Source organism: Hippocampus bargibanti, linkage group LG09 (genome assembly GCF_051943395.1).
Source record: "Hippocampus bargibanti isolate YZ-2025 linkage group LG09, ASM5194339v1, whole genome shotgun sequence".
Lineage (NCBI taxonomy): Eukaryota > Metazoa > Chordata > Actinopteri > Syngnathiformes > Syngnathidae > Hippocampus > Hippocampus bargibanti.
Window position 1 is genome coordinate 15,809,914 of NC_142742.1, and position 15,879 is coordinate 15,825,792.

The 15,879-nt window shown below is 41.6% G+C and overlaps 1 protein-coding gene across 2 annotated transcripts; it reads left to right on the top strand.

Annotated features, from left to right (window-relative positions):
• Positions 1-8,155: 8,155 nt before the first annotated feature.
• gale (UDP-galactose-4-epimerase) lies at positions 8,156-15,771 on the top strand. 2 transcript variants are annotated; one of them, XM_089003685.1, is made up of 11 exons: positions 8,156-8,185; positions 11,254-11,377; positions 11,477-11,592; positions 12,248-12,361; positions 12,515-12,691; positions 12,774-12,887; positions 12,965-13,031; positions 14,612-14,697; positions 15,001-15,078; positions 15,163-15,277; positions 15,364-15,771. In XM_089003685.1, exons 2-11 carry the CDS (start codon positions 11,257-11,259, stop codon positions 15,426-15,428), a joined length of 1,053 nt encoding a protein of 350 aa, XP_088859811.1. In that variant the 5' UTR covers positions 8,156-8,185; positions 11,254-11,256; the 3' UTR covers positions 15,429-15,771. The 2 variants fall into 2 exon arrangements, with proteins under 2 accessions (XP_088859811.1, XP_088859812.1); XM_089003686.1 differs by lacking the exon at positions 8,156-8,185 and adding an exon at positions 8,218-8,240.
• The last annotated feature ends 108 nt before the right edge of the window (positions 15,772-15,879 follow it).

The window sequence follows — 15,879 nt, forward strand, 5'->3', positions numbered from 1 at the left end:
AAACAAAATACATGAGCTGTTGGAAAGGCAGCCACTTTCACGGCGCCGTCTTAAAGTCAAAAGAACAAAAACAAATAAATAACAAATAATATGACTAAACAAAGACAATATGACAATACAAAGACACATAGTCATTCCTACTTAAGCACTTTCTGTACCCTCTTTGTTACATGAAGCAGTTCTAGATGAAAGAGGAGAGGATCAAAGCATCTTTTCACCAGTGGATCAGGGACATCATGGTGCAATGTGCACGTCGACTACAAGCTAAATGTTGAAAGCAAACACGCAGCTGTAGCATCCATTGACGAAAAGAAATTGTCTCACATCTCTTGTCCCACATAAATCCACTTCAATTCCAAGCCGTGACAGTTCCACATCCGCATCGGCGCTCTGCGCTGACGCTCCTTTCTTCTTATCGCGGGCTCCTCAAGCCATGCATCCATCCAGCCGCAGACTGTCCAACAGCACCGACCTTTCCGTTGAATAAAGCGGGGCTGTGAAGATGCTGCCCATTACAGGCGCAAAAAAGCACAATGGCCCCAGAGCTGTCCAGCGATGACAGTCGAATGGCAGTGACATTTCTCCCATTCAAAAACAGTCCTGGCATATTCATGCTGCCGAAAAGGCGCGACCGCTCAGCACAGTCTCCTCGTCGATAAATGTCGTGGCCAAAAATGCTGAAAAACAATCCATATCCGTTCCACACGACGCACAACAACACAAAGTGACAAAAGAAAAAACAAAACAAGACAAAAACAACAACAAAAGCAAGGCTCATGAGAGCACTTGCTGACGGCTGCCTACTCGGGCGCCATCTTGGACTATGTTTGTTTTGGTAATTCTGCAAACATTTTGCCACACACAAAATGAGTCAACATGTTTGGAAAATGTTTCCCAACGGGTCACATGGCAACCTCATTCATTTTATTGGAGTAAAGATTCATGATGATTATTGTCCAATCCACGCCCACACGGACTCAAATGCCATATAAAGGTTTACATGCAGATCGCTGACATCTGGTTTGCTCTGATTAGCTAAGAGTTCTGCAGTGGTCTCTCACTTGTTATCTACAGCCCAATGGCTGGTAAACACCCTTGCTCAGACCTGCACGGGAGAAGGAGCCCATCTGGTCAGCTGCATTAACAGCCACCTTTAACAATAGCTTCCAGGAAAAGGAAAAGGGTACAAGAGGCCTTATCAGCCAATAAAAGTCAGCCATGCGTGACATTTAGCGCCTGATGTCTGACTTAGCGGCAGAAGGGCTAACTTAGTGGCTACATCAGTCCCTGGCAATAAAACAAAAAGGAATCTCCCTGAGTTTTGAATAAAAATACCTTGTCGCTCTTGTAATTTGTCTACAATTTTGTGTAAAATTTATTATGATTGAGTGTTTACCGCTTAATTTTTATTTTGAATTTTTACTGACAGACTGTTTTACTTATACCACAATTCTCTCATTATATTGATTCCATCAGAGGATTTTATTTTAAGGGTGCGGGTGGAGTCCTGGGGGGACAATCCCAACTACGTATGAGACGAGTGGAAACAAGAGCACAGATGAGAGGGTAAAAAGGGGACGGTGGTGGTAGAGGGGTCGTGATGGGTAAAGAAAAAAATCACCGCGTTAGGCAGTTGTTCGACTGTACAGCGCCATCTCGTGTTCAACAAGGAGAGAAAATACAAACGAGATGGATGGATGGATGGATGGATGGATGGATGGATGGATGGATGGATGGATGGATGGATGGATGGATGGATGGATGGATGGATGGATGGATGGAGAGAGAGAGAGAGAGAGAGAGAGAGAGAGAGAGAGATAGATAGATAGATAGATAGATAGATAGATAGATAGATAGATAGATAGATAGATAGATAGATAGATAGATAGATAGATAGATAGATAGATAGATAGATAGATAGATAGATAGATAGATAGATAGATAGATAGATAGATGCAACCAAGAGTGTCTCAAAATGACATGTAAAGAGTGCAAAAACAGGAAACAAAACACAGCAGAAATGGTCGGGGTGGGGTTTGAACAGCAAGCAGTGGGCACTCTACAGCTGCTGGCACTAATGAGCATAATTACCACAGTAATAACATTAGCCTATCTGAGGGAATGGAGGAGAAGGACAAGTGGTTGTATTGATGTGTGTGGGGGGGGCGTGTGCGTATGCGTGTGCGCGCGCGCGTCTGTGTGTGTGTGTGCGTGCGTGTGTGTGCGTGTGCGCGAGCGCGCGCGCGCGCGCGCGCGTGTGTGTGTGTGTGTGTGTGTGTGTGTGTGTGTGTGTGTGTGTGTGTGTGTGTGTGTGTGTGTGTGTGTGTGTGTGTGTGTGCGCACTTGCTAGCCATACCATCTTACTTGTGGCCTCGCTTCCTTTCCCTGAATCTCAATATCTCTTTGTTAGCCCACAATAATTGTGTTTGGGCCTCATATCCGCCGTATCAGATTGGAGTTTGTACAAGGTAATTAGCAGAGGAAGGGAAGCCTCCACACCAATAGGACAAATGCCCCCATGACATCATTGTGGAAGGGGAGGCATCTACCCCCCCCCCCCCCCCCACCCTCTCGCCCCCAACCATCTCCTCTGCCTTTGATTCATCTTTCATGTCATTAAGTCTCGGAAGGAGCGGTGAAAAAGGCATAAGGGCAGCAGCAAGTGAAAGAGGTTGACATTGTAATGTTTCAGAGTCTGGATTAAGAATGACGGAGAGAAAAAAGGGTTTGCAAAAGATTTGAGATAAATTGGAGAGCTGCGGTGTCGCCGCAGGCCCATAATCTCCAATCAGCTTTGACTAACAGACAAGGAAAGTTCTTGCCGTTAATGCGGCCTCCTTTTCAGTGGGGGCTGCTTCGTCCTGGTGGGAGTTGGGGGTGCTGGTGAGGGAAGGATTATCTGGCACTCTGCTGGAGGGAGATGAAGAGAATCAAAGACGGACATGCGGATGGGCACATCCTCGCTTGTTCTTTCCATTACCTTCTTCCTCTCTCCCCCATCAGTGAATCGAAGCACCGTCTGCTTTTAAATGTGACCCCATCCAATTAACACACATTGTTATTTAAGGGTGGAGTCAATATACCAGCAATAAGAGTCAAAGGTGGTCCCACGGTGCAATGGAAAGTTCAATAAACTTTTAATTTAAAGATCAATATCTATTTTCTTTCCCATTGTCTCCTGTCGTCTGCACTATTTTTCCCAACCTCGACTGAGTCAAGACAAATATTTACTATTTGCTTCACCAAATAAAAATGCCACAAAAGAAATATCTGTGTGAAATCTGGTTATGCGGAAATGGATACGCTGGTTAATTTTATTTTCTGCCATCTAGTGGAAGATCACGCAATTGTTCTGCCTGTCACGATCTAACCATCCGTGCATTTTCAACACACCTTATCCAGAAAAGGGTCGTTTGGGGTGCTAGAGCCTGTCTCCACTGATTCATGGGCGACAAGTACAATACATCCTGAACTGGTTTCCAGTCATTCACAAGGTATAGGCATAGGCCTTGTGAATGGCATACAGGGTTACCCAAAAAGATGCGTACCCATGAAAATTGTTGCTTTGATTAAAAAGCTATTTATTTCAAATTACAACCACACATTACTCAGTTTATGGAAGCTCATTCACCAGAGTTTCAGCCATTTCTGAGACCGCATCATCCTCATTAGGGTCGTTGGGGGGTGCTGGTTGCCAGCCGATCGCAGTGCACACAGAGACAAGAACCATTCGCTCTCACACCAACAGACAATTTAGAGTGTCCAACCAGCCTGCCATGCATGTTTATTTTGGGAATGTGGGAGGAAACCAAAGCACCCGGAGAATACCCAACAGGCCCGAAGCAAACATGCAAACTCCACACAGTAAGGCCAGACCGCGTCTTGAACGCACGACCTCTGCAATGTGAAGCCAGCATGCCAACCACTCGACTAACCGTCTGGTCATGATGCAGTACTTGGTAGAATAATCTATAATATCTGGATGCAGATGTTTTTTTTTTATTCAAAGCAACCAGAAAATGCGCATTTGTAATTATTATTTAAAAGACATGCTCAGACTAAATGGGTTGCAAAAAAGAAAATAATCACAAGCAATTGAAAAAAACGAAACGGTGAAATTCCTAACATTGATACAATTAATCAAGTAATACAATCTTTGTAAAACAGTTGCAGTGAAAAGGGGGATGGACTTTCAGTAACAATTTTTTTAAGTCAGAAGTCCTCCTTCTGTCTTCCTTAACCAGAAATATTAAGAAGAAATGTTAAACTATTACAAATTTTCTTATCGTGTGACTGTAAAGTGTTCTTGAGAGTTTTTAAAGGTGCTTAGAAATAAAAATGTATTATTATTATTATTAAACGCATCGGTCCACAAGTGTCAAACTTTGGTGTTTGAGGTATGTTGCATCTCTAGTGAACGTAAATCTAAATTAAAGGTACCTATCATTCTATTGTCCCCCTCTCCTCCTCCGTCGGAAACTTCACTTGTCTCGAAGCGTAAATTAATTACCTAGCTGCCTATGCTCCCTGCGGGTATGGAAGAGGACTACATGATTACTCATCCATACGATCGACAGCACACATCATACATTCTTATTGCATAATACCCCATGGCACAAATGACAAGGAATGGTTTCCCATGGGTAACCATCAGTGACGTGCGGTGAGGTTCATGGCTGGTAAGGCACTGACGTCATCACATTCAGATTTACAAACATATGAACTCTACAAAGTAGCTTATTTACCATTTGATTGGCAACAGTTAACATGTTTGTTTAAAATGTCATGTCAGCATTCTTTATATAAACTGTAGCATAGAAAAAAAATAATTAAAAAAAACGTTAGCATCATGTTACCTTTACTTATAAATGAAGTCCATGCGCCGCTCTTTCTGAAGAAAGGCAACTATACATTCTTTTTAGAAGCCTTGCTTATCTTTATTCAGTTTTAAGTCTCTCTATTTCTTTCAATTTAGATATGTAATCATCCATTCTGAAAATAAGGCCAAGCAACATGAAAAAAATGACTGGATGGTTGCACTTTACTTGCTAACTGTTTACTGGAGCTTGCTGTCACTAATTCTATTATTCAGCAGCCGAGGAGGCGCAAGAAGAATCTCTATCATCAGTTTTGATAAAAAATAAAATAAAATAAAATAAAATAAACACTCTAGTACAGTGTTTATAATGTAAAGAGACTCTACATTATATAAACCAGCTAAACTGTAGAAATTTAGTTCATAGACTAAAAGTGTTTGAACACTTTAATAGCGATATGCAGAGGGACAGCAATGCGGTCTCACTGCAGAGCAAGCCAGCACAGTGAGCATAACCATTGCGCAATCCATGGTAAGGCTCAGCCTCTACTCAGTATTTGAACGGTAAATGTGAAAAATCAGCGATTTTGAAAAAAAATCAAAAAATGGTGAAGTTAAATGGAAAAGAACTTTAAAGTACAAATCACTAAATAAATATAACTTTAATTTATTTTTTCATTTGATATTTCCATGATGACAGGTGAGGCACGGCCTCACCTGCCTCCCCTGAGTGCACGTCACTGGTAACCATTTTAAAAAGCCCTGATCTCTTGATACCTTTAAAGGACAACCGACGTTTCCGGACAAGTTGTGTCCATAATTTGTAAAATGGCTTCAAATGACTTCTCTCACACATTTTAATAAGATTCCACCGCATATAGCTATATTTTACGTTTTTCAGAACATTCAGGAAGTTTTGTTTTTGAGTTGGTGACGAGTCCTCACGTGACATCAGAAAAGGACCACCGTTCACCATAAAAAAAGACGCATTGTAGCGGTCCTTCCATCACGTCAATGTATTTTGCTGTACTGTTTTTTTGAAAACCTTATTTTACATCCAAAAGCCGCCAGCAGAGGGAGTCAAAGCTCCATTGAAGAATTTATCAGCCTGTGGAAACGGGCTGATTCATTCCTCACAGCTCTGTGACCATTTTACTGCATCTTTTTGGGTGAGACATTCCCCCCCGCCCGTTTGCCTCAAAATAACACGGGATACCGGGATACATTCTTTAATCGATTGCAAACATGTATGCTTTCCTCTTCAGAACTATTTGAATCATATTCATAACTGGAAGTGTAACAAGAAAGCATATTATCCGAATCTGAAGCCGTTGTTTTTATTCTCCAGTAATGCAAGACGTCTTGGCGTGACATCACGAACTGGGGGCGGGACTTTCTGAAAATGCCCAATTCGCAGCTCAAGTTTATTGGTGTTTTGCATTTGAATAAAAATATCATACTGCGTGTTTTGGGTATTTTAGATGCTATAAAACGTTTTTCTGATGTCAGTTAAAAAAAAAAACAAAAAAATGACGTCGGTTGCCCTTTTAAGTCTCCAAAAACTGCCACAAATCAGCTCGAAACTTGGGATTTTCAGAAAGTCCCGCCCCCAGTTCGTGACGTCACGCCAAGTCGTCTTGCCTTGCTCAAGAAACAAGCTAAAATATATATCTTGTAGAAAGCAGCTGCAGTGGCACGTTCCTTCTCACTAAGTTGGAGGAACCAAGGAAATTTGGCTGGGACAGGAGTTCAGGAACCAATGAGGATTCGTTCTGCCACAACGTCAGGGGCTCCTGATGTGGAGAAGGCCCGCAGCATTGTGCGGCAAAAAGCTTCTGATGTGGAGGAATGTCAGCTCTCAGAATGTGAAAAATTAGGGGGAGGCGATAGCCCGCTCCTACGTAGCAGTAGCACGTCAGACATCACGCAGCAGTTTTCTGATACATTACAAGGTACAAAGTTGCAGTTCTGTAAAAAAGTACTCTATCTGTCTATCTATGTATCTATGTCTATACAAAAGGCTGACTTTATTTATTCAGAAAAAAAAGTCCAACCCGATCTGATCCTTCTGAAACTGGCCACTTCCGGGTTCATTTTTTGGCAGATTTTGGACACTTTAAGTCATTTTTATTGGTGTTTTGCCTTTGACTAAAAATATCATACTGCATGTTTTGGGTATTTTAGATGCTATAAAACGTTTTTCTGATGTCAGTTGCTTGTTCTGTAGCCACAAAGGGACATATGTCTTCTTGTGCCGGTCCCAAGCCAAAATAAATACAGAGGGTATGGTCAGGAAGGGCATCCGACGTAAAAGCTTGGCCAAAACAAACATGCGGATCAAACCTCTAAAGATGGAGGACACTGATTTGCTGTGGCGACCCCGTCAAGGGAAAAGCCGGGAAAAGTGATTTTACAGTGTTTGATCAGACTTTCATTTATGGCCCATATTGGAGGTAATGTGCATTTTTTTGTTCATTGCAAGGACATTGATGAGAAAGCTGCTTACTTAGAATGCTAAAATTAAAATAGATTATTAGTTTCCATGATTGGCCAGTATAATGACCCCACACCACTAACAATGTCAGTCGCCATAACTATCGGAATATAAATCTGAATCATCTTTTAATAGCCAAGTATATAGACGACACAAGGAATTTATCTCCAGTAGTACAGGCCACACCAGTATTATTATGTGTGTATGTGTATGTGTATGTATGTGTATGTGTATGTGTATGTGTAAGTGTATGTGTATGTGTATGAGTATGAGTATGAGTATGAGTATGAGTATGAGTATGAGTATGAGTATGAGTATGAGTATGAGTATGAGTATGAGTATGAGTATGAGTATGTGTATGTGTATATGTTGTGTAAATGTGTAAGTGTATATGTGATTAAGAGTGTTTATCTCAGGAATGGTGACGTGCGTGGGACTCGTGAAACGTGGCACTTTTCCTGCCCGCTACCATGTCACACTCTCACAGGTAGTCTGGTTGACAATCATTCTTCTGTGTGACAAGGTACGGGTTGGGCTTCGTCTCCAGAAGAGCTGAAGTCAGTGTCAATTTTTTACAGTGAAAAAAACTCAAGAGTTGACGCTGTGCCTTTCAAAATACAACTCATATCATAATATATATAAATTAGGTGCCGGTACTATCAAGAGTGTCTAGCATTATAAACATAAAACTTTTAATTTTAAATATTTATTTAATTATTAAAGGGGTTCATTTTCATTGTCTGGTGATTTTCAGTTTCCTTATATTTTACTTTGAAGCTACTCGTGTAGGAAGTCACGATTCAATGATAATTTTCATTCTGGTAGCCGTATGAAAAGGAAGTGGATTTCTGCAGGGAAGGCGCCGTTGTCTACAGGTACCGTCCTTTTTGCAGCTTTTTATCGTTTCACGACCACTGGAAAGTAATCGAAGTGAGTAATTCCACTCTAAAACAGCCATAAATACACGTTTTTGTCGTTGTAACTGACGTTTGCAGCCATCTTTTAAATTTGCATGTAATTTGTCAGATTTTATTGCTTATAGTATTTATTTAGTGAGTATAAGTTAACTATAGTGACGCGTACTGCATATAAAATAAGATTTGACTATGTAATAACAGTGGATTCAGAAGATTGTATCCTCATTTTGTGAAATGTGTGCCAAAACGCGACACGCCTGTGTACAGTGAGACCTTGTTGCGTCACACGAGTGTATGATTTTGAAGTGCGCCTTTCAACACTTTCATGTCTTTCAATTCCTTGATCTCCTTGATGTGCGTATCACCCTGACGCATAGCACACGCTTGCAAATTGTATAAAAGAAGCTGTCGCGGGACAGAGAGATTGGGCGAACCACGGGGCAGAATAATCTCCGACTCATCTCGGACTCACGCCCGGCTTAAGCCGGGCGTCGGACGGATATCACGGCACGACTTGCTCGACTCCACGCCGCGATCAAGCTCTGCGCGTCACCTGCCTGGGAGATCTGACAACGAACCTACTTACAAATAAAGAGAACCATCAAACTCTTTAACCTCAACTTACAAACTTAATTGGTTCCCAGACAGAGTGTGTAAGGTGAAAAGTGTGTATCTAAAAAAAATTCCAACAGGAAACCATTAAAATGGGAATAATCCGTTCCCGGGTTTCCATAAAATATACTTTTCAACTAAATAAGCCTTAAAACTACACACAACATACCTTATTCTATGTATAATAAATGTGCTATTGTATTGTAATGAAAGAAATACACTGCATTGTATCACAAAGTCACATTATTTACATTTGTGATGGTCATTTATGGCTTGATGGAATGGCGTTGGAGGTTGAAGGTCAAAGGGAATTGTTGTTTGGAAAGAGAGGCGCATTACATGACGACTGTAATTAAAGAAATAAACTGTGCTGTAAAATAAAGTTTTATTTACCTTTTTGATGGTCGTTGATGGCTTATGGAAGCAGTGTCACCTTCCATAAGGACTGTTGGTAACTTAACCACTGGTGCTGTTCGGTCATGTGCTTCCGCCGAAGATCACTCCGCCAGCCGTGGTGTGTATTATGAAAATAGTGCTTATTAAAAGGTTTAATTTTCATAAATTTGACGTTTGTAAGACAAACAGTTTGTAAGTTGAGGTGTTTGTAAGTTAAGGTCTCACTGTATATGTGTATGTGAGTGACTTCTCGTACGACGATGAGCGCAGCGGCTGCTCTCTGTGCTCCGGCAAATAAATATCCTACTTCTATGATCTATACAAGAAGGACCATTTCGACTCTTTATTCTCCCAAATGCATCGTGAACGCGCCAAAGATCTCAACAGGTTATGGGCCCAGGAGACGTTTGGGAGATAAAGTGAAGCCAGAAGTGTATCCAGACTTGAAAGAGCGGTGAGCAAACGAGGCTATCGCTCACCGGCTAAAACAGCGGTCAAGATGGATCAAGGAAGGGCAAGCAGGCACCTTCGACTGGCATTCGACGGAGATGAAGCCAAGTACGAGATATGGGAAACAAAAATGCTCAGGAAATTTTCATTTATTGGGACTGAAGAAGCCATGATGTTTGGTCTGGAGACAGTGCCACTGAAGAAAAGACAGGAAGCAGAGCTGGAGGCAGCAGAGCTGAAGATGTTGAGGTTTTCTTTGGGAGTGACCAGGTTGGATAGGATCAGGAATGAGTACATTAGAGGGACAACTCATATTAGAGGCTTTGGAGAGAAAGTCAGAGAGGCCAGACTGAGATGGTTTGGACATGTCCAGAGGAGAGAGAGTGACTATATCGGGAGAAGGATGCTGAGTCTTGAACTGCCAGGCAGGAGACTGAGAGGAAGACCGAAGAGGAGGTTTATGGATGTGGTCAAAGAGGACATGAAGGTAGCTGGTGTGAGAGAAGAGGATTCACAAAACCGGGATAGATGGAGGACATTGATTCGCTGTGGCGACCCCTGAGGGGAAAAGCCGAAAGGAAAAGAAGAAAGAAGAAGAAGAAGACCGTGCTAAGCGAGCGGGCGACGATTTCCGAAATGGCAACAGATGCAGAGAAAAATGCCGATGCATATGCCGAATTGATAAATATGCTTGATGACAAGAGCCTCTCACTAATAATGACAGATGCGCCTGATGATGGAAGAAAGTCTTTGAAGATATTGAGGGAATATTATGCCGGGAAAGGAAAACCACGGATAATAAATCTGTACACCGCGCTCACAGTGTGATGAAGACACATGGCCGGAGTGGACGACACACCACCAAAATCGGCACCCGTGACCAGCGCAGTGATGACACAAGCATAGTGTGTTTTCAAGTGTGGGATCAAAGGCCACTAAGCAAGAGAATGTCGACAGAAGACATGGTGCAGTCATTGCAAAAGCAAGACACACAAAGACGCCATGTGCAGGCGTCAGGACAAGTACAGACGAGATGATACCAGTAAAGCATCAGAAAATGGCGACACCGACAACGTGCTCAAGATGAGGGACGGGGAGACCAGATCCAGGGAGCAGTTGGGTGGCTACGTTTTTTTTTTTTTTCGTAGTCATGCGGTACTCCCATGGGAGCGATGACAAGTCATCTTTTCTTAATCCTTTTAATGAAACGAGTTTTTATTTCGCCTTACTTCACGCACACCTTCGAGGTGGTGAATGAATAGACCAGCCTTTAACCCTCTCCTTGTCTCAGAACCGAACAAACTAAGCATGCTGCAAAAAAGGACAAGATTCCCCACAAATGTGAAGCCTAGTCACTATGGTCCCTGTCACGCAGGGGCGTGTCTAAGTTTCGACAGACCAGTTCTGTCCATGTCCTCGATGATATTCTTTACACAGTTACAAAGTTTCTATGCACTTCCCATAGATTTTTGTGAAGGGGATTCAGACCAAAAATAAGAATACAAAACAAGTTGAAACATTGGCAAACTGCAGTGCTAACTATTCTACATACTGTATTTGACATGCAGAGAATGACGGAGAAGGTGCTAGTCACAGGCGGTGCAGGCTATGTTGGGAGTCACTGTGTAGTGGAGCTAATCGAAGCTGGCTACCAGCCCATCGTCGTTGATAATTTCAGCAATTCTGTTAAAGGTAAACCGATGTGTGCGTGCATCCGTGTGTGGGAGTGTGTAGTTTAGCCAACTATTATTTTTTATCTGTTCACAATGCATGCATGTGTTATGGATGAAGGAGAAGGTAGCATGCCGGAGTGTTTACGTAGAGTCGAGAAGCTTCTGAACACCAGCATTGAGTTTCACGAACTCGACCTTCTGGACAGAGCTGCCCTGGAAAAAGTCTTCAAAAAGGTAAGTGCATCAATCAAATAGGCTTCATACAAGTATATGAATAGTACACCTTGGGATACTCTTCATTACAAACATGCATTATTAATTGCGACTGCGTTGATAAACCACATTTGGGGTTTAAATCTTGGCTGATGTGTCATGTTTTTTTCCAGTTGCTTTTGTGCACATGCCAAAAACATGAATGTCAGGATAATTTATAACTCTTCACTGACCACAGGGGTTGAGTGTCAATTGTTGGTTTTCTATCTGTGCTCTGCAATTAGCTGTCAATCAGTTCAGGGTGCTCCTTTGCTCTGAGCCAAAAAGTGAGCTTCATACACATTCCAAGTGTGAGACAGTCAGTCTCCCATTAAAGAGTAACAAATGTAATATCTATTTTTGAACATTTTGAAAATAAAATGTTAAATTCTCTGTTCATGTCCTTTTAGTGTAGATATGAAATGCTTCATTTATGCACAACACGACAGTGTTTCCTTTACATCTAAGCTTCACACACTCAACATTTTTATTAGCTTCCATTGTTACGCAACCCGTTTTCACCTGTCATTTGCTTTTATAATCAGAACTATATAACTTGTTTCTCAAGTCCCTGTGCCTCCCTGTAAACTCTGGAGACAATTTGGCATGAATGTTTGAAATGTCATGTATGTCACAGCATTCGTTCAGCGCAGTGATACACTTTGCTGGCCTGAAGGCTGTTGGAGAGTCTGTGCAGCAGCCATTACGTTACTACAAGGTCAACCTTACCTCCTCCATGAACCTAATTGAGGTCAGTTTCACACACGTGAATGTGCTTGATCTTTGGTTTTAGAGGACATGTGAATATTATCTTAGCCTTGTTTGTGGCTTGTTTAACTGTCTCCCCTCCAAGACTGTAGTGCTGCCTATGTACCATAATGGTATGCAACCGTATACACTGCAGGTTATGCAAGAACACGGGGTGTACAATCTGGTGTTCAGCAGCTCGGCCACTGTGTACGGAGACCCTAAGCTTTTGCCCATCAACGAACACCACCCTGTCGGCAACTGTACCAACCCTTATGGCAGGACCAAGTACTTCATTGAGGAGATGATCAAGGACCACTGCAAGGCAGACAAGGTGCTGAGCTAGAGGTGGAGCGGCACAGATATTGAAGAACAGAGTTTTTCTGATGGTGATGTTGTGTGTACTACATGAGCAGAGGTGGAATTCGATATTGCTGCGGTATTTCAACCCCATCGGTGCTCATTCCTCTGGGCTAATTGGAGAGGACCCTCAGGGTATCCCCAACAATTTGCTACCATACATCGCCCAGGTACACGAATGATTTGATTTGCAGTTTAGTTCCAGATGCTGATTATGATGATGCAGAACATCTTGTCTTCATAATAGGTTGCTGTTGGGAGAAGGGAGTGCCTCAGTGTCTTTGGAAATGACTATGACACACTGGATGGAACAGGTATCAAATAGCAAATATTTTACCTGGTATAAGCAGTGTATGAAATAATGTCTGCCCGGACGCCCGGGGCGTACAACTTTTACGTCGGGCGTAGAACTTACAAAACGTGGCCACCCGATACCCGCCCGGGTGCCCGAAAACTTCAAGACAAAAAAAAAAAACAAAAGTTGTTTGTTTTTTTTTCAAATCAAACGTTTGCTTTATTGAATAAAGCAAAAATCTTTGTTCAAATGTTTGCTTTATTGAATAAAGCAAACGTTTGAACGAAGATTTTGAAAAGTGAATAAATTATTCCGATTTCGAAACTTTCGTTCGGTTTGGAAATTTCGGAATTTCGGTTCGTTTGTCAATTTGCATACTTGGCACGGCAGCCAATCAGAAGCCTGTTTTGTGCTTCCGGACTTTCTTGAGCGTTACAAGGGTCGTGCATTTGCATATTTATTATTATATTTGCAATTTTCCAAAGTAGATGCACAGTACCTCAGCCCTAGAAGAAAGATTCGAAAGAAGCTAACATGACGCTACAAAACGTAAACATACATTATCTCGTGACTGTAAAGTGTTTTGAAAGGCGCTTAGAAATGAATATTATTTTTATTAAAAGCATCGTGTAAAAAGGAGTTCATGTGGCTTGTAGCAGACGACGCAACACAAACTACATTGTGCAACATGACGAACAGTGTATGGATAAATGACAGCTGGAGCAAAATCTCCAGCAAGGGATATTTACCATAAATTAAGCAAGGGAGCATTCATGGTAGGTACATCCTTAATTGACAAAAAAATCCTTAATACTTTGCAACATTTTTTTTTGCGATTACTTGTCTTATTGTGTTTCAAATTGTGAAAAATGGGGCAGGCAACTTTATGGCCGGGCAGGCAACTTTTCAGAGTTGTCTGCCCTGGTGTCCGGTAACTTTTTGTCATGAGTTTCAGAGACTAGTATAAGTTGGATTACATGCATATCAAATTTTAACAACATTAATGTTTTTTAACTCATTCATTGCTATTCCTGAATTTATTCGGGAATTGAAAAGCATGACATGGAGCGCCATTCCCGAATTTGTTCGGGTTTAGATTTTTCTTGCAGGGGGGTGCAGATAAAGCGCGGGTCAGACCTCTGGCAATGTTTTCCGGCTCACGAGGGGGCAGAATTTGTCTTTTGTACGGCCGACCCCATTTCAAGCTCCGATAACTCAAGACCCATATGACTTACAAATTCACTCTTTTTTTCCTGATGAAAGAAGAGAGTCTTAGGTTTCTTACGCTGCATTGAATGTTTATGCAGTCCAAAACTTGGTGTCAACTGTCCATTTTTATATTTTACTATATTGCTAATATGGAACTGGTTTAACTTTCACAATTTTTGGCCTTGGCTGTTTTCTGAGCCAAAAAAAAAACCTCTTTATCCAAACCACACGGGGATAATCAGTTATGGTTACATTTTTTTTCACAACTTGGCATAACTTTGATAGGAAAGAGGGAGAAACTCGGATTTGTCCTCAAGTATCTGCTTATGTTTACCCGCCCTGGAAGAAATATGTTGTCACTCTTACATCTCATGTGTTTTCTCATTCAAGGTGTGCGAGATTATATTCATGTTGTCGATTTATCAAAGGGACACATAGCCGCGCTGAAGAAGCTGAAGGACAACTGTGGGTGCAAGGTAACAAATTGATTCTTATCTTGCTGTAAGTGAGTGTTTTGACACAGACTCTACATAACCGTTCCTTGAAATGTCTCCAGCTCAGGTGATGGAAATGATGAAATTTGATTCAATTGTTCTCCCAAAAAAATGTTACGTGAATTTATATTTTAAAGATAATCTGTTCAACAACCTGTGCCTGTGATGCATAGTAGCAGGCTCTACTATGCAATAACAATGCCACGTTTTGTGGCAATGTGGTGAGGTTGAAGGTTGTTAAACATAACATTGACACAATGAAAGTTTTTTTGGGGGGGTCCACAGGTTTACAACCTCGGAACAGGAGTAGGTTACTCTGTGCTCCAGATGGTAAATGCGATGAAGAAGGTATCCGGGAAGGAAGTGAGTCACATGGATCAAGTCAATTACACTTTGAACAGTAACACGGCAATATTGTGTGAATTGAGGGTGGCATCTTATCTCTAGATTTCCTACAAGATTGCCCCTCGTCGAGAAGGAGATGCCGCATGCTGTTATGCTGATCCAGCCCTGGCTGACAAGGAGCTCGCCTGGAAGTCTGAATTTGCATTGGAGAGAATGTGTAAATTTTCCCCACAACTACCTTCTTGAAAAAAAGAGCCAAAAATATCATACATGAAGCTGATGTGACAATTCATTTGCATGTAGGTGAGGATGTTTGGCGCTGGCAGTCCATGAACCCCACCGGGTATTCCAAAGAGGGAGCTTGTTGACATCGTTCCAGTTTTGTTTTTGAATGTATACTCTATGAAGGGGCCAAAGCACATTTTTTCATAATTGAGGGTAATATGAATACGTTATGCTTAATAATACGACAATAACAACAACATTTTGAAAAGGGAATTCAATCATGTAAAAACTGAAATAGCTATTTAAACTGAATTCCACACTTTGAGCTAATTGAAAATGTTTCCAGTTAAGAAATCAAAAGATATAATTTAATGCTACATAATAATGAAATACATGGGTGAGGGAATGTGAAGAGTGTACTGCTGTATTTGCAAACTGATGGAATCCCATCACTTTTATTGTTGGGAAATACACATTTTATCCATCTGTTGCCTCCTAATTGTTTATTTTCTTTTTCTGTGTTCTTCTGGAAGCAACACTCATTCGATGAAAGACCCATGCCTCGCATACTTTTGTCGTTTACAAGGCACCTCA